Source organism: Dromaius novaehollandiae, chromosome 2, assembly GCF_036370855.1.
Source record: "Dromaius novaehollandiae isolate bDroNov1 chromosome 2, bDroNov1.hap1, whole genome shotgun sequence".
NCBI lineage: Eukaryota > Metazoa > Chordata > Aves > Casuariiformes > Dromaiidae > Dromaius > Dromaius novaehollandiae.
This window is the reverse complement of record NC_088099.1, coordinates 169,208,639-169,233,534: the sequence shown is the minus strand read 5'-3', so window position 1 is coordinate 169,233,534 and position 24,896 is coordinate 169,208,639. Positions and strand designations below refer to the sequence as shown.

General features: G+C 47.3%; 1 protein-coding gene across 7 annotated transcripts in view; it reads left to right on the top strand.

The window, feature by feature from the left end:
* Nucleotides 1-760: 760 nt before the first annotated feature.
* Nucleotides 761-24,896, top strand: part of LOC112991949 (uncharacterized) — a 51,457-nt gene continuing 27,321 nt past the window's right edge. For 4 of the 7 annotated variants that reach the window (XR_010388074.1, XM_064507984.1, XM_064507980.1 and 1 more), the window contains exons 1-6: nucleotides 761-834; nucleotides 11,597-11,731; nucleotides 13,274-13,458; nucleotides 14,637-14,746; nucleotides 15,321-15,392; nucleotides 16,695-24,715. Coding sequence is in view for 6 of the 7 variants with exons in the window: in XM_064507984.1 (XP_064364054.1) it covers nucleotides 11,631-11,731; nucleotides 13,274-13,458; nucleotides 14,637-14,746; nucleotides 15,321-15,392; nucleotides 16,695-24,715 (8,489 nt within the window). In the remaining variant the exon portion in view is untranslated. Of the gene's footprint in view, nucleotides 835-5,848; nucleotides 5,965-6,329; nucleotides 6,414-11,596; nucleotides 11,732-13,273; nucleotides 13,459-14,636; nucleotides 14,747-15,320; nucleotides 15,393-16,694; nucleotides 24,716-24,896 lie in introns of those variants that run through there. The other 3 variants (XM_064507982.1, XM_064507981.1, XM_064507983.1) reach the window with 3 other exon arrangements.

Here is a 24,896-nt window from a genome sequence, read left to right as displayed (position 1 = left end):
GCGGTCGCGGACCAGAGGGTGCAGAAATACTTCTTTCCCAAGCGGTCGCTCGGGACAGCTATCGCCGAGGACGTGTCGGCTCCTGCGGCAGAGCCGGCGTCCGTCCTCGCGACGCACCTCGCGACGGCCACCACGGCGCTTTTTTTCCCCCTCGACCTGTGATGAGTAGTTATGCATCAATATATGTATGAGGCTCTTAACTCCATTAATAAAATGCCGTAGAGACTCTTATCCCTGCTCCCATCTCTTTTGCTGCAAGAAAGGGGATCATTGGGGGGCAACGGTACGAGCATGGGAGAACAGGAGGAAGGCGAAGACCCCGGGGCAGGGCGCGGGGTACATGCATGGGAGACCAGGAGGAAGGCGAACACCCCAGGTCAGGGCGCGGTGGGTGTGCGGCCATTTGCCGCAGCCGGTCATCTTTGCCTCTGAGCTTGATTTTCCTTTCCGGCGTGGGGTGACTAGGGAAAACCAGGCTGTGGTTTCACCCGGTGAGAGTGTGAGGGGCTGGGGGGCGCGGGGAGGCTGCCCGCAGCCCCGGGGAGGCCCGTGCCGCCGTGCCGGGGGGAACGCGCTGGAGCTTGAGGCGGGAAGGCGGCAGCACCGCCCCGCGCCCAGCAGCGGCCACGAGGCCGCGGCGGCCATGAGGCGCCGCTCGCCTTCCTCCCCCTCAGCCCCGCGCTCCCGCCAAGCCGCCGCCGGCCAATCAGCGCCCGCCGCGCCGCTCCCCCCTCCCCCCCCGCGAGGGCGGGGCAAGGCGGTGATTGGCGGGCGGCGCGGGCGGCGCGGGAGAGCGGCGGTGGCGGCGGCCGTGGCCTGAGGCGCCGCGAGCTGGTGAGAGCCGGGCGCCTGCCGGGGGGCGGGGCGCTGCCCTGGGGAGGGGGCTGCCCCCGCAGGGTCCCCCCCCCGCAGGAGGCCCTTGTCCCGGCGGTGTCCCTCCCTCTTCCGAGGGGTCCTGGCTTCGGGGAGGGCTGTCCCACCCCCACAGGAGGTCCCTGCCCCGGCGTGTCCTTTCCCAGGGGGTCCCTGCCCCGGGGGGGGGGTGCCTCTCCCACAGGAATTCCCCCCCCCCCCAAATATCGCTGCCCCGGGGGGGTGCCTCCCCCACAGGAATCCCCCCCCCCCAATATCGCTGCCCCGGGGGGGTGCCTCCCCCACAGGAATTTCCCCCCCCCCCAAATATCCCTGCCCCGGGGGGGTGCCTCCCCCACAGGAATTTCCCCCCCCCCCAAATATCCCTGCCCCGGGGGGGTGCCTCCCCCACAGGAATTTCCCCCCCCCCAAATATCCCTGCCCCGGGGGGGTGCCTCCCCCACAGGAATTTCCCCCCCCCCAAATATCCCTGCCCCGGGGGGGTGCCTCCCCCTGAGGGACCCCCCCAGGAGGCTGCTTCCCCCCCGCCCCCAACATCCCTGCCCCGGGGGGGGGTGCCTCCCCCACAGGAATCCCCCCCCGACATCCCTGCCCTGGGGGGGGTGTCTCCCCCCATGGGACCCCCTCCAGGAGGCCACTTCCCCCCCCCCCCGACATCCCTGCCCTGGGGGGGGTGTCTCCCCCCATGGGATCCCCCCAGGAGGCTCCTTCCCCCCCCCCGACATCCCTGCCCCAGGAGGGGTGTCTCCCCCTATGGACCCCCCCCAGAAGGTCCCTTTCCCCCCCGAGGGTCCCTGCCCCAAGAGGGGTGTCTCCCCCCATGGGATACACCCCCCACGAGGTCCCTTCCCCCCCCAGGGTCCCTCCCCACGGAGAATGTTTCCCCCCTTGAAAGAGGTCACCCCCACCCCACCACACCCCGGCAGCTCTGGGCTTGGGGCCACCCCCGGGGTCCTGCTGGGGGTGGGGGGGCTCGCCCGGTGCTCGTGCGTGGTGGCGTGGTGTTACGGAAATTAGGCTTGTCGGCCACCATAACAGGGCTCGACCCTAGGTTCCCGCAGAAAAATTTCAGAGCCAAATCAAAACAAATTAAATATTAATGATGCGCGTGCAGTAATTACAGCTCGAGCTGGGTGCCTCCGAAGAGGGACCCTAACATAAACAAATCCTGGGCAATTATAGTTTTTTCAACTTACATTTCCCACCCCTCACGTGGTAGTTAGACCAATAGTAATTTTTTGGTCTGGGGTCTCCTGCTCCTCATTGGGTCTCATCATCATTCTGAGGTAAGCTGTTTTTCTCCTTATTTTTGTTTTTTGCAGTCTCTGCTGACGGTTGTACCTCTGTTTTTGTGGGGTCTTACTGTTGTCTCTCAAGGTCCTGAGGAGGAGGTGATTCTAAACCATAACAATTAACACTGCCCCAGCAGTGAGCTAAGGCTTTGCCCCTCAAGGTCCTAATGCCCTGCACTGGTCTTATTTCAAAGCCTTGACACCCTCCCTTTGGGAGTGTGAGACGCAGGAATGCAGACTGCTTGTACCTTCCTTATCTTCCCAGCTTGAACCAGCTCTGAGGCCCTTTTCTTACTGCACTAAGTAAAAGTTCCTTATTTTATCTAAGTGCGGCCTAAGGCTTCAGCAAATTTAGCTCCTCATGCTAAGCAGGTGTTATATAAGTTGTGCTAAGCGGCTACCTCTAGACGGTTTCAGTTCGCTATTCTTTAACACGTGGGTCTTTTGTAGCTGGTGGCAGCGTTTCCCGGCCGCGAGCTGCGGCCCCGCAGCGCCGTGCCGCGCGAGATGCGGCGATTCCTCGCTCGTCGGACGCGTGGCAGCGGCGTTGGTCGGGGGCGCTTTGGGGCAGCCCGGTTCACCCCGTGTTGCGTGGGGTCACCTCACTGAGCTAGGGCGTAAAACGGGCTTTAAGACTGGCTCGCAGCTAGCTCTGCTGTGCCTTCGGGGAGCGGACATAGGCCGCCGGTAAGCTGTACCGCAGACGCACAACCAGCTCTGAGGGTGCTGGACCAGGCCTGCCGCTGGTGTAGCGCAGGGCAGGGATTTGCCTCTGGAGCCAGCGTGAGTACAACCCCAGCGAGGTGTCCCTCCACATAGAGCTGTGTCTGGAAGAGCTAGCGGGCGTTTGCACGGTGTTAGGTTCAGCTAATAATCCCTTCTCGGCTCAGAGATACCAGAGAGGAGCTCCAATGGAGCGAGTGACTCTCCAGCTCCAGTAGGCCATGTATTACCCAGACGTGGGGAAATCTTGGGGTTCAGTTACACCAGGTAATGATGAGTTCAATGCATGTAATAGCTTGGGCAGAAAATATGCGTTGGGAGGCATCGCTGAAACCCTCCTCTTCTGGTGGCTGGAGATCTCTTAATTTAAAGCTGCAATCTGTTTGTGGCCACCTCGTTCAACCACAGAACAGCTGGGCTTGGCAGGGACCTCTGGAGATCGTCTGGCCCAACCCCCTGCTCGAGCAGGCTGCCCAGGACCGTGTCCAGTTGGGTTGTGCCCGTCTTCAAGGACGGAGACTGCACAACCTCTCTGGGCAACCTCTCTGGTTTGATCACCTCACAGTAAAAAAGTTCTTTCTTATGTTCAAGCAGAAAGTACGTAGTACTTTTTCTAGCAGTTCATGGCTGCTCAACAGGTGACTGATTCCACCTGCAAGCTTCCTTCTCATCCCTTCGCTGGAAATGATGGGAAGTTACTGCGAGGGCGTCTTACAGATGTGCCACACAGCTCACAAGCTGATCGTGACTCTGGTGTCACTGTGGCTGCACTCATAATACCTTATCTGAAGAAAACATGCCTCATTGTGGACGCAGCACTTCAGGAAAGACGCGATGCAAGTAACAGTGCAGTAGTAAATAGAGAGTGTGCAGAGCTGATGAGGTCTGGGTTTAGAAGAGGGAGAATCTGAGGAGCCACAAGCACCCAGAGCTGAAGGAGAAGGGGGGTTCACGTTCCTGTGGTGGATAGCACCAGGATAATGCACATACAGGCTCAGGTAGATACGGGTTGGGCATCAGAAGAGAACCCTAACATTCACGCTTAGGAAGGCCTGGGTGGACTGACTGGTGATGCTGTAGAATCATCATTCGTTAATTTTTTAACAACAGGCCAAACAAACCTAATTCCTGGTGGATGTAAGTATCATCAAGCCTGAACAGGAGAGGGCGAGGAGTTGCTTGACAGTGCTGTACCTTCAATTGCCGGCACCTCTGTGCTGTCGGGAGGAAGGTGCCTGGAAGTGGGCTGTTGCCACGTGATAAATCCATGCGGACTGCTCCTGGTCTCCCTCTTTCCTAAGACAGCGAGCAGGCTGCGCGCTTCTGGCGTTGTTCTGCTGCTGGCAGGTCATCCTGACCTCCGCCCTCCCTGCTGAACGTCCCGATGTGCTTCTAGTGTGGGACAAGAGTATATCCTGGAAAGATGATCGTTAGGAGCAGGCTGCCACCACCAGAAAGGTTAGATCCGCCTGTTCCCGGAGCACGGTCCAAGTAGCTCCCTGCGGAAAAGAGCAGCCAAAAGCAGGCTGTGGACAGGATGTATATGACTCTCTTAATGCCCATCATGTTCAGCTGAACTGTTTAACGTGTTGACTGCTGTTGAATGCTTTGCTGAAACCCAGGCACGTGCTTTATCTGTGTACACAGTGGAAAAGAGTTTGGTATGATCTACCACTGGTAAATCCTCGTTGCATTTTTTCTCATTTTCTTAGATGCGTCTTTAACAGAAAGGAATTAAATCAACCACTAAGCAATGGAGGTGATGAAGATAATTTTGCTCACCTCTTATGTGTCTTGCCTGTATATGCAGTTCATACCTGGCGGGTTTACAGTCTTGCTACGTCTTTGTGTGTGGCATACAGGAACCGCTTGGCTGAATCGTGATATCGTTAGGAAGGTGCTGTGGGGTTTCCCACACTCGATGCTTCCAGGGAATCGTGAATTTCCAGGAACTATGAACCTGGGTTAATGGTCCGTTCAAGTATGTCAGCTTTTCTGCTTCTCCTTTACTCCATCGACTTCTTGATTTGCCTGCTGACTTGTCTCTCAGCCTCGTACAGGTGAAACACCTATTTACAGTATTTTGTGCCAGTTTCGGCATTTTTTGTGGGGTTTTCATGATCCAGTTTTAACATGGCTTTTGTCTTTTATAGATGATACATGCTATTTCCTCTCTCCACTTCCCATCCTCAGTAACGATTTAGCCCCTGTACTATTTATTTCCTTAAAAAGACTTGAGCTCCTTTCCCACTGTTCCTGCAGCACGAGAGGCTGCTAAGATCACGCTGAAGGAACTGAGGAGACTTTCCAGCAATCCACCCAGAAAAATATGCCCACGTTTTTGGAAATGGCATGCTAAAGCCAGTCTAGGCTTGGGGGAAAAGGAAGTCAGCAGAGGACGAGGAGGTGACAGTATGCTTGGGCACACTGCCAGCTAAACTGTGCTATATAGGTCGACACTGTCAATTAGTCCTTGGAGTCTCTGGTGGATTTGGTTTGTGAGATGTTTTTTGATGTTAGATTTGATTGACCGGTTTGTGAGAGCACGTGGAGAGAAGCAGCAGTGAAAATCTGAGGTGGACCCCCCTTGCTATGCGTCGCCCAGTGCCCAGCGACCCTTTCTCCTCGACTAAAGTGCTTGGTGGCATCACTTTATTTCCTTGGTGCTTCTGTATAATTGTGTTGCACAGAAACTATTTGTCTGCGTGTAACTGACAGTGGATAAATGATTGCAGCTTCTGGAGTTAACAACACGCTAGTCCTGACTGCTCGGAAAAGGAGGTGCTGGAATCAGGAAATAACCAGAAAAAGAGAGCAAGTATTAACAGGCACAAAAATTCTGCTTTGTTTGAAAAAAAGATGTTCCTTTTTTTTTTTTTTTTTTTCCTCATACCAGGCTTGTTATTTAAGGAGTTTGCATGCAGGGAGCATAGATATATTGGGGGAGAACTGTACTGTTGCTTTAAATTTGCGCGTAGTTGCCCGAGTCCTGTTTGCAGGCAGAGGGGCTGGAGGGAAGGACTCTGCGATCGGGTCCTTCCTAGGTCCATTTGAGAGTGAGGTTTTCTGCAACAAGGTGGGTTGCCTTAGCGCTCAGTTTCGAATTTGGGCTGGGCATTTATAGAGTTTCTAACAAAAAAACTTGTTCCACTGCAGATTCTGATGCCAAATTGACTCGTATTTTCTTCCTTCGTGTGAGACAGAAATGTCGCAGTGCTGTGCTGGAGCTGGTTGTGCTCCGATTAGGGAGTTTCTTCTGTTTCCTCTTGTTCTTTGGAAATAAACAGGATGGGCAGAGGGAGTGGACTGCAGTGAGGAACAGGAGTGGAATGTGTGGCTGGTTTCTTTTATAGCTAAAGCTTATATTGAAACTTAAGGTTGCATTTTCATGAAAGCTTTGGCTGGAAGAGAAAATTGAGGTGGGGTGTGATTGTTTTTCAGGACGTTTCTCCACCAGCGGAAGTTCCTGCGTCAGTGCAATTGTGATCAGCCTCAGAGCGCGACTGCCAAGAGCATGTTTTTCAGGTTCGTCAAATAAGCCCTGTTGCCGAAAAGTGTTCTTTTGCCAGCAGAAACTTTGTCTGCCCTGAGGGAATGTATTTACATGCATGTATAGGCTAGTGGGTAAGCTGCAAGCCTGAAATCCCTAGGTACCGCACCTTCGTTTCAGTAATCGCTTTGCTTGCAATAGAGCTGTTACGTGATGGTGCGTAGATGCGGAGCGTGCTTCGTTGATGAAACTGTGGAGCACTTGATGCAGTGTTGACAGTGGGCTTCTGGTCCTAGTTGACTGCTTTTTTTTAGCTGGGAAATAGTGACTGAAGCTGTGGGATGTGAGAGAGTTTAAGTTTGGGGCTTACGAGGACTTTGCAGGTCGACTATTGACATTTTTTCTGCAATGTTTCCTGCCTTATAAGCTGGTGGTGTCCATCTTTCTTACTGAGCAAAGAAACGGCTGTGATAATTTTTTAAGTGTCATGTAAAACGTTGGAAATAATGTGGAGTCAGGAGATGCAGCAATAGCTCTAGCCAGCACTTTTTTCTCGTTTTCCTTTTAAATAACGAGTCCCAGCTGGTAGCCGTGCCATTGGTATTCGGTAGCAAGGCTTCGTCTTTGGCTGTAGCACCAAGTCCCCAGTATATCGAGCTGTTATCGAGGAGCATATAAAAAAGTAGGATGCATGCTCTCTGTGGATAAATCCGGGGTGGTGATTAGGGGATGATGGCTGATGCTTGGAGCCATGAGGTCTGCAGCAGTCCCCCCAGCAGAGGTAGCACAGCGGCGGAGCACTTTGAGGCCGAGCGCCCTGAGCTTGTGGCGGAAGGAAGACGACGAGCTCCCAGCCCATGTTACTGCGGGGCCTCCCGGCCCTGTGGCACCCGGGGTTAGGAAATGCTTCGAGCACCAAAGGGAAGAGTCGTCCCGTTCGTCAGAAGCGAGGGTTGGTCTGCCTTCGGACGGTGTGTCGGCCTGCCGCAGAGCTGCAGGCAGCATATGTGCTCAGGCTAGAGAGGGGGAAAATTTAAAAAAAGAAAAAGAAAAAAAAAAAAAGGATGTCACAGAGATATTCTAGGGTTGTTGTCACAGGAAAGGTGGCCCCTTTTGAAAAGGCTCAGAGTGTAATGAAATACTAAAATAAAGTGTATGCACTGTGGCGCTTGACACGAGCTGTGTGTTGGCTACTCTGTAATGAAAGCGGGGTTGGTGATGTACAATATTTTGTATTTCCTGTTGGTGACAATATTTCCTTTCGATAGCTGCGAAGGAGAGCTCTGGTCAGGGAATTTAGAGACAACAGCAGCTGCGATGTTCTGGGAGTTTTCTCCTCCTCCTGCACCCTTTTCAAAATGCAGTTGTTGAAATACCAAAGTTCCCTATTTATTCAGCTTGTTTCTATTTTGACTGTAAGTCTCTGAATAGAATTAAATATTGCTGAGACTATCCTCAGCCAAGTGTGACTCAGTTTCATGTGTTTCACCCTGGTTAGTATATTTTGCTCCGATAAAGCTTCCACCCCACGTTCAGTAGTTTCATATTCTGTTAGGCAAATATGCTCCTGCTGTAGCTGACCAGCGAACTTGTATTTGGTAGTACCTTGTGACAGGTTGTATTTGGCTCTCAAAACTCATTACTTATAGCAACCATGTGCGATTTTTTAATCTGAAAACATTGCCATTGCCACCCTAGTTATCCGCAGCAGCTTATTGAGAGCTGGCAAAATACCAGCAATGATTCAAGCAGTGCTTGTGTGCTGGTCAAACGTACAACATGCAGGAGACCATTTACTTGCCAGGCAGAGACTTGGAGGATCACGTGCTTTTTAGCTTTTTTTAGGTCTTCTCCATTTAACTGATTTGCTGAATACAGATGACTTGCAGTGGTCACCAACAGAATAGACTATCACTCCTTTAAGTCCAAAATGCAATAGAAACAGTTATGTTTCTCTTGAGTAAAGCAAAATAATGTATTTAATTTGGATGTGCTAGAAGCACACACAACTGCTGTGCTTATGGCTGCCTTTGGACTCGGCGTTTTAAGAGGGAACGGTACAGAGCATTGGGGCCATGGGTGCTACTGTCCCTAAAGCTCTGCTCAGCAGTCATCCCGCAGGTTCACCCCCTCCTGATGAAACCTGAGGGGGAAAAAATTGCTGTTCATTAATAGGCCATTTGGTTCGGGGAAGAAAAGCTCGAGAAGAACCAATGACTGAGAGGCAAAACTCCACCAGTGCAAATCAGTGCCTGAAATCAGGTGATGTGTGATGTCTTTTGGGATGCAAAGCGTACCCTGATCCAGCTCTTGGGAATCGAGGAACTGGGTCCATGTGTGGACTGTCAACTTATCCGTTATTGAGATAAAAATTGCCTTTAGAGGTGGTGTTCTCTAAAGCAGAACGTGCCGGGGTTGTTCAGGCTTGGCTGATGGTGTGGAAGAGTGAGCCCCAAGTGGCTAGTTGGTGGCTTCTGATTTCAGCTCAGTTTTCTCGAAGGCAAAGTCAGAATCTATTTGTGGATTTGGTGTTTCTTATTTTGGCACTGGCTTTTCGTATGTCTTGAACTGTGACTGCTCTGAAGAGGTGTTAGCAGCATAACTCTGGTTTTGACTTCTTTCTCAGCTCTGCGCTGTGCTTTAACACTGCTTTGTGCCTTTCCTTCTGTCTGTGAACCTCAGTCGGAGAGTTGGCGTGAGCCGGAAACCCAAAGGTGTTAAATCATAATCTCTGCTGTTTCACACCCATCGAGTGGTCCTCGTTCACTTTCCAACTGCTTTGCTAGAATGACTTCTGCTTTTCGTGTGTAGTTATGATTATGGATGGGAGGTGAGGTGAAATTGCATAGATACCGAGAATACTAAAGCAAAAATGAGAGACCTAGACTCGTGCCCAGTTTCTGCTCTGTCCGTAGCCCGGTGCGACGTAGCTCCCAGGATTTGCTCTCCTGACTGTTCACATCACGGGAGCAGCGGTCCTGAAGTCTGCAGGACTGAGCCTCCGAAGGCTACAAGCAGGGAGCCCTGTTACGTAAAGCCTTCAGCCACCTCTTTTCCCATTACGATTTCACGATGTACACCCTAGAGATATTGCATGGCCTTCTGGGGGGCTTGAAAGCCTGGTCAGTCTGTTGGTTGTTCCTCTGGAAGCATTGCTTGCCTGGATCCACACAGCTGTGTTATTTTGAAAAAGCAAGAACAGTTGCTGAGCTGTTCTGTAGCCTTTGTTCGTGTTTCTACTCTTCTCGTAGATGTTTGCTGTTAACGGACTTTGGTATCGACAAGTTCAGTTTGGGAGAGGATTCCTCTACCATTGCTGGTGAAGATGCTTCTGCTGAAGGTTTTTCTTGTTCTGTGTCATAGTGATAAGAATTACAAATTGATGCCCATTCTGGAATGTGTTTTTTGGATAGAAAGCATCTCCAGAGAATATCTCAAATACTAGGTTTAATCAGGAAGAACATGTCATGAGTTGTTTTTATGGTTCTGACAGACCTGAGTGGTGGACTAAAATCTGGATTTTACTTTTTGATTGCTAAGTATTATGTGACTATCTTCACTTCTGAGTGAAAGAACAGCTCTGCTGTTGGGGCTATAGTTTGGTTTTTAAGTCTTTGAAATAAAACTTGGCGTTTGCCTGTTTTGAGGCTTACTGAAACTCTTACCTTTCCTGCTGGTGTTTCCTGTGCTGCTGTGTTGAGTAACATTCCTAGCTTTTGGTTAAAAGAAGGTTGGCTTGATGGCGATGAATGGACGCAGACCTGATGTCTGTTTTTTGCAAAGCCAAGGACCTCTGCCCCTGTGTTGTGCGATGCATACCTCGAATTTTCCCATGGTTCTCGGTCTCTTGTCTTTTTTGAACTGTGGCGGCTTCAGGACTGGTTTCTGGTTTCTTGAGGCCTGTCGTACTGAGTAATGCAACGCTTAACTTTCTGTAAGTTTGGTTTGCTTTCTGTGCTGTGGCTACTGAGCAGCCTGCCGTGTCCCATTGCTAACTCACAGATGACCAAAGTTCAGAACATGATTGGTTCTGGTAATTTTGATGCTCATGACGTCAGAAATTCCATGTGATGATGTCATTTATCAGATGCTGGTGCCCAGAAAACAAATGCATCCAGGCCCTCTTGTTCGGTGGAACAGCTGCCGCGATGCTGCGTTGCTGCCTATTCCTGGATTTCGGCATGAACAGCGGGTGCCAGGCTGAGCGTTCCTTGACAATGCTGTGGTGGCCTTAGAGTCTTCAGATTTTCAGCCAGTCCCTGCACTAAAATTCCCCGTGGGAAAAGTTTGCCGTTTGCCAGAAATTCTGTAATAAGGATGTTGAGGTGGTGGCATTTCTGATGTCGGTGGCGTTCATCCTAACTAGTGCACTATTAGCAATGAGGGCAGGCAAGCCTGTCAGATGACTTTGTAATGCTGCTGGGTATTCAGCGAGGAACTTGGTTGCCTACACATGGGGATGTAGTGCCATCCGAGGTGTTTTAGGGTCTCCTCTCCTTCCTGGCCTCCAGCAGATGCTCCAGAAGGGCAGAGCTCTCTGTGTCATGTCTGCTGGCCCTAGGCAGATGTTACAGATGTCTGGGGGCCTCTATATTAGCCAGAAGAAAGCTTGGCAGATGTGGCACTAGGCCCCTAAGGTTAAGCAATTGAATCCAGCCTCTCCTTTTCTGTTTAGGTGGTCCAGCTTGCACAGCAGAGAGTTGCACATGGTGAAGCCCACTCACAGTTGTCATTATCTTCTGACTTCCCATCCAGCAGAGACTGTAACTGGCTTTTCTTCTCCCATTTGAGGAACGAGAGTTTCTTTAGCACTTGCTATGTACTCCACTAAACTAGTTTTCCAGTCCTAAGAGGCTGTATGGTAATTCTTCATGCAGAGCCTGTTACGCTGCAGCTGAAGTCAGCTGTGTTTAGGAGACAAAATACTTCACAGAATTCAGAAAGCATTTTGATATCCTTCTGGTCTGATACTTGTAAATAATGAAGTTTATTGATTCTGAAGAAGTCTGGGAACAGACACCAGAGACCTAACTTTGTCCTCACTTCTTTTGGTTGACACATCCTTCTGTTCTGCTACCTCAGCCTGGGACTGTTCCTTCAATCCAGATTGTGTTGATGTTTGATGCTCCTCGTTTGCATGTGTTGAAGGTTAGCAAACCAAGTGGCACTGTTTCTGCAGACAGTCTGAAGCTTACATGTCTTTTTGCCTTATTTTTAGACTTTCGCTCCAGGTGTAAGGTGAATTCACCAAAATGGCATCAATACATCAGAGACAAAACGAGGATCTCAATCGTTGTCACTTGCGGAGGATCGGATGCAAACCCACGGTCGCTGGTGTTGCTGATCTTATTCAGTGAGTACCCTGCGAAACAAGCGTCGGACTGCTGTGCTTAGGAATGAACGCTGCGTGCTGGGGTTTGTGTTTCTTGGTTTGTGTCTGATTGTGCAGCCGCTCCAGGCTTGGACTTGCCTGCGCTGTACGTTCAGGTCGCTTTTGTGTGAGCTCGCTACGCAGTAGTTACCCAGTCTGCTGGTGAGTGGGTATGGAGCACATCCCTTCGCACCGCAACGTGCTGCGGTCCTGTAATGTTTTGGGGAAGAGAATGGTAGTAGATCGGCACTCCCTGTGGTGTGAAAAATGCACAGCGTTTGGTTTAAGATGGAATTTTCTGTATTGGTGCTCACAAATTATGACAGATATTAATTTGGATTTGGATGAATTGTGCATCTGCAGTTTGTGTCTTGCATCTGGTTTGTCTTGAGGCCTTGAAGCGTAGAGTGGTCTTCCAGAGAGAACTAAATTAGCAGTTTTTAAGAGCTGGGCTCCAGTGAGGCACGTGTCCTGCCAGAGCAGCAGACTGGCATTCCAGGGTCTCCTTCCCTGAGGGACAGAAACTTGCCCTCTCAGAGAACCAGTTCACTCCAGGCCAGTACCAGTCTGCCAGAAGTGCTCCCCCAGCTCTGAAGATTTTGCAGTTCTCTTCCCTACTCTTCTGTTATCAAGTTAAATATCTCATTGCTCTTTTTTACTACGTAGTTTGTCTGTGGAAGGGGTTTTAGTTTCAGCAGCACCTGGATTTGATTTGTTTCAGTCAGTGCAAATTATTTCAATGTGCAGTATGGATTGCACCTCAAAGACCAAAGACTTGCTTTTGCTACCGACTTGCTGGCTGTTGGATAGCTCACAATTGTAGTTTTGGCATTTCTTGCTTTTTTTTTTCTTTACTTTTTTATTTTCTAATAGAACTGTCTTGACATTCTCATTCTTTTAAATATTTTTCCTAGAGATATAAACAAACTTGAGCTGATACTGTATGAATAGTTTTCCTCCTTCAGTCAAGATTTCCGATTAGTTATTTGTTGTGCTTAATTTTTTGTTTGAGAGGTGTTCAGTCCCTCTTTGAATACTGGAATGTAATGTATCATCTGTCTATTCCTTCAGATCATTAGCATCTGATGATGTTAATATTAATTATAGCAGTGTGCTCACAGTACTCTGTTCATGATTACTGTGTCTCCTTTTCCCTTTCCCACCAAAAGTTTGGACCCATTTAATTTGTTTGAAGTTGGGTGTTGGTGATCACCATTTGCTTGTGACGGTGTCAGCTGTGTTTTACCTTTAGCATAGCTGCTAATACACTGAATTTGTTTTGCTCCGTGCTTGGTTTTGAGACTTGGATTTATTGATTCTGCTTTCCAGCAGCTGTAATTTAATTGATAGATCTCAGAAATTCAGTTGCACCATGCTGATACCATGATGAGGTATTTTTGTCTTCAACTCCTCATTGATCTACTGGCTACCTCTATAGAACAAAGCTTTCAAGGAAATTAATAAAATAAAGAGTAGAAGAAAAATAAAGCAATTATAAAAGTCTTTCTAAATCTTTGCTTACAGCTTTTATAAGGACGTTACACTGTTTGGCAGAAACAAAGATGTCGTGGACTACTACATTAGCTCTCCAGGTGAAACAAAAGACTGCATATCGCGACATCATGCCAGAGTGATTCGAACCGCTGATACTTACGAGCTCGTGGATTCCAGCCTGACAGGCGTTTATGTTAATGACATCAAAATTGGTGGTGAGTGTGGAGGGGAGGCATGCAAAGAGCTGCAGTCCTGTGCATCTTTTTAGGCTGAATTGATCACATATATATAAGTCATTACCTTCATACTGGCATGAGAGAGAACTCCTCTTATGTCCTAAAACCAGCCAAAAGATGGAGCACCTTAAAACCAGGCAAAAGGTGGAACACTGAGGGTAAGAAGTTGTTTTTTCTCTTGATTCAGAGAGGGCTGCCTATGCAGTCCTGCTGGAGACTGTGTTGCTTAACACATTAATAAGTAAGCTGGAGAGGCAGCTGATTAGTGAGATGACAAAGGTTGTATTCATACAAAATTATTGAACGTAGTTTTGAACTACCTTTGTCTCACTCTATGAGGAGAATCTCATGATGCTCAAGATCTCTTGGCCTTCAAGTATATGTTCCACAATTTATTGGGGATTTCTTCAGAAAAGGTCCCCATACCTTGAAAATAACACTGGTTGTTGTAGCCCAGAAAAATGTAGTAGGACTTGGAAAATGCCAAGAAGGTTCAGAAAGAATGATCTGAGATTTAGAACAGGTTGTCATAGCAGGAAGAATAGATAGAGTAGAGCTTAGAAAAGAGGTGACTGGGAGGGTACTTCAGGTCTACAAAGCCGTGAACAGTGTGGACATGGTCAAAAGAAGTAACCAGTTCCTTTTTTATCAGAATGCAGTTTCATTGTGTGCAGTCTAGTGGGAGTTTGATGTTTTGGTGGTTGTTTTTTTTTAACCAAGTTAGACTTTTATAGCAAACAAAATACCTCTTTTGGAGACTTCACAATTAAATTTTGGAACATAAAACTGAAAGCCAAAACCTTGTAAGCATGTTCTGAAAAGAATTAGGCAAATTCACAGAGGATATGTTCACTGCTGTCTGAACAATATGTTGAAGATGCCACCTGTGGATCAGGAGGTCCCTGTGCAGTGCTGCAGGTTGGGTGACATACAGCAATCTTTTCTTACTCGGTTTCCCAAGAAACCCCATCCTGATCACTGCTGGAGGTGGGACACTTGGTGCGCCTTGCTGTCAGCTGGCACAGTAATTCTGGAGTCTGTATTTTCTTTTTCCCGAATCTAATAATTTCAGTCATAACAATCCTAAAAAAATTCTAAAGAATGATAAAGAACACTTGCTTATTATGAGATATAATGGAATGCTTTTAAATCCACAGGTAAAGTTATCTTGCAGAAAGGTGATACTGTTATATTTGGGCATCCCACAGAAAGATATGTAAAGCCTGGAACACAAGTTCGTCAGCCAAACTCACAGCTCTGCTTTCTGGTATGTCTTATTTCTTCCTGATGTATTGCAGAGACTGCCAAATCTTGACTCCTGGGCAAAATGAGATTAATGCTGTCCTCACTACCAGGTCACAGTCCACAGACTTGGTCCCATATATTGCTGTTACTGTCCCAAATTCCTGGCAGCAATATATTACTATGTTGCTTGGCTACAGCACTCCCTCTTTAAATAAGTCAGTTGGTGGCTCAGGTTTGTGGGGTCCCAGAAGGACCTTCTAGCTTTGACAAAGCTTAGTTGCCTCTTGCTCTCATTGACAATGCTGATGAGACCTATAAACGGATATCTAATAATACCATGATTTCTTTGTATATGCTTACATATTTTTTATGCTATAAATATGAAGAATGAGTCACTTTCAAAGATAACAAAGTAAGACTTTAATTGACTTTAAAATTGGAGGGCTTGGAAATTTGATTTTGTTTATTCCTAAAAACTGAAATGTCTCTATTTCTACATCGCCTTTTTTGCTATGAATTAGGCAGTCTTGTTGAATCTGGATGCTGAATTTGAATGAGGAGGGTTTTGAGCTACCTTCTTCATGTTTATCTTTCAGTTTGAACACTGTTGCTGCAGGATTGACCAGTGGCAAAATGCCTGTGATGAGATGAGGAATTTCATACCACAGGTATGTGGGTTTGGCTTAGTTTTCACTGGTGATATCTGGATTAGTTCATTATTTGGGAAACATTCCACAGCTGAGAAAAGTAAACATGTATGCGAAATTTTTTTATATAGAAATAGAGCGGCTCTGACTTGCCAGTTAGCTTTCTTTGTTGGCTCTTCTAAGATCACTCTGCTGTTTTATTGTTTTTTTTATGGATTTGCAATATGTGCTTTCTAGAGATGTTATCAAAAACACCAGAAAGCAGGAACTATGCTTATCTAGATATGTTATAGAGACAATACTGAGGAATGAAAGTAATTCTTTGGTCTCCATTTTGACTGTAATAGTATAAAAAGTAACCTTTTTTAATGCTTTTCTGTGTGTTCTGGAGACTGCACCAATACCTACATTCATAATTGAAAGAAAATTGTCATTACTTGTATGTAACACTCATACTTGCAAACAAACAAACAAAAAAAGACTATTATTGAAGCTTGGAATGCAAGCACAAGTTAGGAAACTAGTAATCTGGAATTTGCGCCTTGAAGATCTGTACCATGGAAGAACTCACAGGCAAGTGAACTCTGCCTCCAGAGCTGAGAGTGTTCAGTAAGAAAGCCTGGGGGCTGCATGTTGAAAGGAAGGAAAGCAAATGCTGAAGAGCTGCTGAATAAGTGAACATTGTCAATTTTGTGCACTGTGTGGGGCAGGTGTGCTCTGCGCAAAATAACATAGAAGCACGTAGTTAAAGACCGGCTTGTATTGGAGGAGGAGGGCAAACAGAGAGAGGCTTAACCAGTGTGTTTCTGAGCTTTTGAGTGCTGGTCTTTGGCACGTTGATGTGCTTTCGGGAGGTGTGCACAGCCTCCCAGTTTAGAAACAGTCTGAAAAGAGAAATTCTACCATGTAGCTCCACGGTGCCACTCGTGGTCTGGCAGGACGGGAACATCTTATGTCTGCTTTGTAGCATCTTCCACTTCATGTTTCATGGAACTGCCTGTAATAGTCCCAGCTTCCAGTTCCTTAATGGTGGCACTTGGCAAAAGCATTGTTAGTGCTGTTGGCATGCATAGAAATTACAGAATTCTCAGCTCTGAAGTTTGGGCCAAATCTGCAGTATAAGCCTTTCATGACTGTGAAATCTCTCTTTTACTAATTTATGGTGGTGACAATGGCAAAAATATTAAGTAGAAGTCGGATTCTATGTTGTCAGTGCTACATGTTTTTGTATTATGAGTAAAAATAAAAAAAAAAGTAAGTGCAACTGCTGTTCAGCTAATTTCATTGTCTCTGTGTTTTCTGCTTGCTTTTGCTCTGTCGCAGATTCCATTACTCCCGTTAACATCTCCAGAGGTTCCTCAATTCAGCTCAAACTTGGTGTTTGAGAAAAGCGTTAGTCTTCCTGCTCAACCCCCATCAACACAGACACCCCGAGATACTCCACGTAATGTTGGAGCTCTGTCTGAGTCTAGTATGTGTTCTGGAGGGAGAGAGGCTTCCACGGTCACCGTGTCCTTGCCATTTAGTTCTGTGGGATCAATAAAATTTTCAGCTAAGTCCTCTGTCTCTACAAATTTTACTACTGTGACTTCAGCCAGATTTGAAAAGCAAGGAACCTGTAAATCAACTGCAATATCAGATACTACCCTGAAAGGTTGCACTACATTGGAGCCTCTGCTTTTACGCTCTGCTTCACCCGAATATGAGGTAATGAGCAGGAATTCAGCAGTGACTGCGGAGTCTGTTCAACAGGCAGCCTTTTTGCCTCAGGAAAATGTCTCAAGCAAAACAAAACTGATAAATCCTGACTTGCTACCTATGGAACAAAGTGAAGGCCAGACCTATGCATCAAGATCCATCCCAGAATCTTACAAACTATTTCTGGAAGAAAAACGGGACAGTGAAGGAGTAGAAATGGAACCTTATTCAGCAGCTTCTCCTAATGAGGAACCTGTGATACCCAGGGATATTGTGAGGGCAGACGATTGTCACCCGTGTAGCAGAGAGCTAGTTAGTCTTTCAGTTGGCATGTTAGCTCTTTCAGACTCATCTCAGCCGGGATGTCAAGGCCAACGTGTTCCTCGGTTGTTAGAACCTGTAGCTGACAAGTCAGTGCTTCAGAGTTGTGAAGGGTCTGACAGTGAGTTAGTGGTGATGGAGACTGATGTTGATGAATGCACAGATGAAATGGTTAGATATGAAACTGCTGAGACTTCAGGACTTGGCACTCAGGTTATGAATCTACTTGAGGCCACAAAAGAAGATACGAATAATGTGCCATTAGTCAGTAGTTACAAGGAGAAGACAACAGAAAAGGAAAGTCCTGTGGAGCACCACAGAGAGACCTCTGAGGAACGGCATAAACCTGATGTTTGTGCACGTGATGCTTCATGTGAGACTACATTTTTTACTGAAATAGAAATGTATGAATATTATCCAAAGAAAAAAAAATGTTCTTCTGTTAACAGCTCAACAGAATCAGTCACTGACATAAAAAATAATTCAGAAAATGGTGACCCTATTAAAAGAACAAGGGGTCTTGAAGGTCAGCATGCCACTGTAAAACAAATAGAGAATCAAAAAAACCCAGTGCGTTCTGGTATTAAAACTGCAGCAGCAGAAGAGGAGTTGCTGTCTGAAACCACTGAGGCTCTAAGCATTAGAGTGCAGGACACGAGTGTACAGCTGGAGCCAGAAATGAAGCTTTTGTACTCTGAGACCAAAAGTGACCTTACGTCAACTTTAAAAGAAAAGAGCATTAGTCCAAATGAGATGGAAAAACAAGTTAGTTGTAATATTGTAGAAAGTGACACTTATCCCTTAGCAGAGAGAGAATTGGGCTTAGGAATGATAAATAGTAGCCCAAATATAAAAACGCAGCAGCCTGGAACTACTTCAGATCCTTGTGAATCAGCTGAAGCTAACCATGATAAAATCATTATGGTAGTGAACACGGGTTGTGGTGAAGAAACATGCAATAATCGTGTTTTTGATTTACAAAATGCCTTCCATCAGAACCTCCTGTTTGCAGACACTGAAGGAATTAAGCCAGTAAATCAGGACTGTTCTCATGCACAAAATACTCCTGCAAAGTATGCAGCGAAAGCAGTATCTCTCTACGAGAGCCAAATGGTTCCTGTCAAATCCACGGTTGATGATGCTGATGCTCTGTTATTGCAAAGTTGCGCTGCTGGAAACGTAGATACTGGTGCCAGTCAGATGGTGATCTCCGATGGTGAAACTCGGGCTGTGATCAGTTCAGAAGATGAAGAAATAGCAGTGGATTCTCATGTTGCAGAAGACAGACTTGTAGTAAAAAGTACCGTAGATGCTACAGTACCAGATACCCATCTTTCTTCGCAATGTATCAGTGACAGTGTTGTACATTTGTCTTCTGCAAACCAAGTCTCCTCTGGAGGTGTAGTATGTGATTCACTCTATAAGCATGTGTCATGTTTTGGATGTTTGCACTCTGAAAACCCATCCGGACATCCAGTCCTGAAGGAAGGAGGGCCATATCACTCAGGAGCACTTGTCAGGCCCTCAAGGGGAGTGAACGCCACAGCTCAGGAGCAGCAGGGCAGAGTGGTTTCTCAAGTGGGTGTCAGTGGAGAGGAAGGTGGTGACGTTGTCAGGACTTCAGTGGGTGAGACTGAGAACCACGGAGCTCCTGCACAACCTGAGTCTCTAAGGGGATGCAACGCCTGCGACACGCTACGCTGCTGCCAGGCAGCTGTTTCTGTGCCTGCTGCTCCAAATGCCTCCGTTTGCACTGAGTCTGAATGTGTTCAGTCTCGCTCTGCTCATCTGATTTCACCTTTATCTAAAGGGGAGATGCCAAGGGAGGCTGGCAGTGATTTTAATAAAACAAAACACTTACAAGTGGGTGCTTCTCAAGAAGAAATGGAAGAAACAAATGTCATTATTTTGGCATGGGATGGTGAGGGGAAATGTGAGGATAAAGATAACAGTGAAGCTGGGATGGAAGTGGATATATCTCCTGTTGTGGATGACATTGAAGTATCTCATACAGAAGTGGGAACTGAAACTAGATTCATAAAGAAGAGGAAAACCAATTCAGTATCTGCAAAACTTTTAGAAGATGGGAACAAAGATAGATCAACAAAGCATAATTATTATGAGGAAGATGAAACTAATGTGCCTATGGACACAAACATGCCTTCAAGTAGAACTGTAGATGTGCATGTTGAAACCATTCATGATGGTGCAAATGACAGTGCCTTGAAAGAGTTCTCTGAAGAGATGGAGATGAGCCCTGCAGGCTCTGCACAAACAGCAGAGAAAGAGCTGTTTTCAGGGTTAGAAACATGTGAGAGAGAGACAATCTCTGTAGCCTTGTGCTCTCCTATTAAAGGAATATTTTTGGAAAATCCAGGAGAGAAATTGCTAGCAGTTACTAATTCAGATTCATCTCTGAATTTAGGTGGTGAAATTCCTAATGATCTTCAGCTGCAGGATAATGGCTGCATAGAGGAAAAGGAGGGGTCTTTGAAAGAAAATCAGTCACTTTTATATACTGCTGAAAAAGAAAACACGGACACCAACCAAAGTCTGAAAGCATTTGAAATCTCTGTGGTCTGTTCTGTGGATTCCACATTTGATAATGGCAGTGATCGAAGGCTGAACGCTGCTGATGGCCAGGAACAGAGGGCAGCTTGCTCATCAGAGGATGATGTGCTGTCAGAAGAAAAACACGATGATCTCTCAGGCAGTATTGAGAGGAAATCTTATCAAGAGACAAAGGAAGATGTTGAAAGCAAAAATACCACAAGAATGACAGGAGAAAGAAGGGCTTCAAGACCAACTATAAATGATAGTATGTCAGAGCAACAGAATGACCAAGAAAATGAAGACTTAGCTAGGGACTGGGGAAATGCAGCTGTTCAACAGGCACTTCGCAATTTTGGCAGTACTACAGCTGCACTTGCAGAGAGGCCAGAGCAGATTACAGACTGCTGCTCCTCTGACTTGGTTTCCTTTCCCTCCAGCCTTGTGCCCGTAGGCTCACCCAGATGGTGTGAGGGTGACGGTTGTTCCTCTTTGCACACAGAGCCCTCTCGCCCTGTGGACGAAAGGGGAGTAGGAAGTGGTCTGCAGCATGCACATGCCTGCTCCTTGGTCCAGCTCTGCTCTGAGAGTGAAGAAGGAGATGGTGGTGAAGAAGGATCTGAACCAGCACATCATGAACAGTGTGATAAATCGGTAGTGGAAAAGGGAAGTGAGGAACCTGCAGATTTTAGTGAGCCTGATGAGAGGAAACAGAGTAGTTCCCAGGATTGTGACTGGAAGTCTCCTGTTAGCTCTGTCTGCTCAGAATTACAGGAGCAATCAGTTGAGCTTGAAGACCAGCAGGAATCTGATTCTTGTGCCATTGAACCTCCAAATTTGGGAAGAAATGTGGATTTGAAATCCAAAGAAGACTGTACGAAACCATCTCTTTATCCAGAAGGCAGTGGTGTGGAAGATGCTGTTTTGGATGAGGTAGACAGAGAAAATATGAACGGTGAAGGTTTGACAACAACTAATTGGGAAGGAAGTAATGGTAGTGCTATTTGCCAGGATGGTTGTGGAATCAAACCACAAGCTCCTCAAATAGGTGTAAAGCCATGTAGCATGGGCCAAGAGGATTTTTCAGCAGGGATGTGCAATACTGTAATTGAAAAGTTTGAATCTTCTAGAGAAAATAGAACTGAAGATCTGAAGGAAATCGAAAGGGACCCTACTGATGTGGCCGAGTTCTGCAGTAGACGGGAGTCTCATTTATGCATTCAAGACTTGGAAGCTGAAAAAGGAGAAAATAATGGTATAAGAGCAAAGATGTTCCCAGTGAACTGCATTTCAGAGACTGACGTCTGGAAGGAAGGGGATATTGTCACCCGGGATGCAGACGGTGGTTCTGGCAGCGTTGTTTTGTGTAGTGAGCTGCACTGTAACAGAACGGAAAGCGAACCTGACAAAGTGACAGAAACTGCTGCTATCAGATCAACTGCAAGAATAGAAAAGTCAGTGGATGTGTGTCTGGAGCAAGTGAGTTGTCCTCATTTTGGTACAGAACGTGATCTCGCTGAAGTTAAAATGACTGCATCTGACTGTCATAGCACAGGTATTGCAGCAGATGAGAAAATCATGCTTTTAGTAAAAGACACACCTCTGGGAGGAGAAAAGGAGACCCCAACAACTGAAGAATGTGAGAGCGTGAGTTTATACCGTGCTTTTAATTCCGTGGGATTTCCCGGTGTGCCGGAGGAGGTGGAAGCTGCGAGCTGCGAAGCTTGTTCCAGTGAACTGGAAGGAAACACTGATTCTAACCCTTTCCAAACTGGAAAAGAATTAGAGGAGGGTCGACAGGCTGAGATTGTTCTGCTTGGTGACCATGTTCAAGAACAAGACAGTGAGGTTCCTACTGTTCCCTCTGAAGTCATGAGAACTGTTAAAGATTCTCCAGTCAGTGAAATAAAGACTGAGCTCTGTCCAGAAAAAAATGAGTCTGACTGGGAAACACAAATAGGTAAGCCATTACTTCTGCAGGAAGAGAGCCAAGAAACGGAACCCATGAAAGCTCAAACAAAGATATGCCAGCCTGAAAGCAGCCGTGAAGAGCTGAGTATTTTGGAGTCTCGCTTTGCAAACAGAATGGATTGTTGTGAAGAGGAGGATACAAATGCTCAAAATAAAGAGTCAAAGAGAGAGAGCTCTTCCAGGAAATTAAAAAGACAAGTCACTGGAAATGAATGTTTTGGGGCATCAGATTCTGAAGATGAACAGTTTTCTCAGAAGAGACATTGCCCTCTGGGATCCCTGTCAGTGCCGGAGTCTGTGTGTGCCCTGCCAGGTGTGACTATAGCCATCCCTCCTGCTACCCGTGGCTTGCAGGAGCATCACGCCACTTCTGTTCGTGATATTGTTAGGCAGTTCTTCAAAAAATATCCCACTGCTCAAACATTTGAGGAAACCGAGAAGGAAAACAATCAAAGTTATGTTGCCCAGTTAGTGAGAGATTTTTTTAAAAATGCAAGTGACTGTGATAATCTAGTTAATGCAGATGTAACGGAAACGTTTCTGCCACCCCGTGAGGATGAGGTAGCAGGACACCCCAGTGGCAGTGCTGTAAGTGCGTTAGGCATCAGTGGAAGCTTAGAAAGAAGAGACAGCTGTTCGTCTGCCCTGCCAGAGCCCGTGTCCCAGGCGGGCGGGTGTCAGTCTGCTGCGTGCGCATCCGGGTGGACGGGTTGCTCCAGTGCCCGTCAGTTCGTGTGCACGGAGCCTGCTGCCAGCTCACCAGCTTCACCGAGTGATGTGATGGAAAAGGATGCGAGTGAGGCCCCGGCCAGTCCGAGTGCTGACTCTGTGTCTGATGAAGAGCAGTTTCAGAGTAATCTCTGTTCAGCATTAGATAATAAATGTGCTTCTGAATCTTCCTTGGTGTCTCCCTCTGAGTACTCCGTGCAGAGCACCAAAAGTCTGAGTTTTGTGTTCTCCGACCTCTCCAATACCTCCACTGAGGAGAAGTTCTGCCAGACTCATCAAGAAATCGGTGATGCCGCTTTGACTGACATGAGCACTGGTGAGGTCTGTGAAAGGGCTTGTTGCGACAATTGCGAAGCCTCTGAGACTCGAACCCTGTCAGGTTCTGCTGTTTGCTCCCCAGAAGCCACGACGGAGTGCTGGACAGATGGAGATGCAAATATGACTTCGTATCATGATGTAACTTCCAGAGAAAATGAACCAAGTATGACAAACATGGTACAGCAGCCAAAGCCAGAAGATGGTGATGAAGGCTTCAGGTACGAAACAGATGCATCAATATTGCACCCCTGTGAAAGATCACCTCCGAGTAATGAAATGTCTAACAGAGAAGACTCGGTTCCTTCTCCCTCTCCTCCTCCGCCTTTCAAACAGACAGATTCGAGACATGGTGTCCCCCTGACGTGGGGCTCTGACTTGTGGGCGGAAGGACTGGCTGCATCTGATGTTACAGCAAACACTGGTTCCCAAGTATGTTTAGAAAGAAGGCTGTCTACCAAAGAACACAGTGATGGTAATAGAAGAGGCATTTTCCCTCCTTCGGAAACGTGTCTGGCCAGCACTGCGTGTCCTTCAGAACCTGAAAATGAGGAATTGAGCCACGAAAGAGCTAGCTCTCCCTTCTCTCCTGCACCGTGTGCGTCGTCTCAGACGAGCCCTGCTGAACAAGCCTTTCCCCAGACTCCACTCGGACCTAGAATGAAGCAGCGTTTGCCTCTGAAGAAGATGAAGAATACACATTCGTCCATCCTTTCTTCTGCTTCCCCCATGAGCAGCCCTTCTGCGGGTGTTGTGGATAATAAAGCAAAATCTTTTCAGAGCTCTTGTCTTAGCACGCAGGAGGATCTGTCTTCCTCTGTTCTGTCTCCTGAGAACTGTAATTCTACTGAGGTGGCGCACAGTGTTGGAGGAGGAGGTGATCCATGGGAAGGCCCTTACAAAGATGACCAGGGCAGGGATGCTAAGGCAAGACAGCAAAAACAGGATCAGGAAACTAGTGTCTGTGACTGCCCAGATGGAAGAGTTACTCCCAGACCATGCGCTCCAGTGGAAGCAGGAGACTCCTCTGATTTGCAGACCGTTAATGATTTAGGTAATCAAAAAATCCTTGCAAGCAACTTCTGCACATCAGGGGACAAAGACTTCCCAAGGGCGGTTTCAGACAGTCTGCCTCCTGCTCATTTTCCTATTTCATCCTTCAAAGAAGAAAATGTGCCATATCCTTTACAACCTCCAGCACTTCTGGATGCATTTAATCCTCTCGGCATGGACTCCAAGGAACGTCTCTTCGTTCACTCTGCTTTAGCCCCAACTTTATATGCCTCTGATGCTGCAGAGGTTTCAACCTGCTCGTTAACTACTTCATTTCAGCTGCATACTAAATTGGACTCAGCAGATATGCAAACTGAAGATGAGATTCTCCTTCCGAAGAAGTCTGAGGCTCTGAAGTATAGCCCTACGACTCTGGGTTGCGTGTCGTCTCCAAAACTGGAAGATGCCTGTGACTCCAAGGATCCCGATGATCGTATGCAAAACCTCCTGTCCGTGTCGGTAGAGAGTACAAAGGCTTATGACCTTTCGTCTGCTTCTAGGAACTCAGGAAACCTCTCTGGAGGAGAGAGCTCCAATCTAAAAGCAAGTTTCAGTGACAGAGCGGAGAGTGAGAGCTGGAGAGACTGGGCTCTATCAGAGGGAGACATTGAGTTCCAGTTGCAGCGATGTCAGGCTGTGCTCAGAGATATTTCTCAGGTTCTCCATGCTGTGGAAGGCATCGATGGAGAGCACATGGAGGAATGGAGGTAAGTGCTGCTGACTTGTATTGGTGCTGGTGGCATCGGGGGCCAGCTGTCAGTGGTCAGAGCCGACAGTCTGGGATCCTGACTCCGTGGCGATCGTAGGTAAATAGATCTGTTAGTGCCTCTGTCTCCTGTGTGTAAACCATACCTAATGATAGCAAAGTACTTGTGCTTTGGGAGAGCA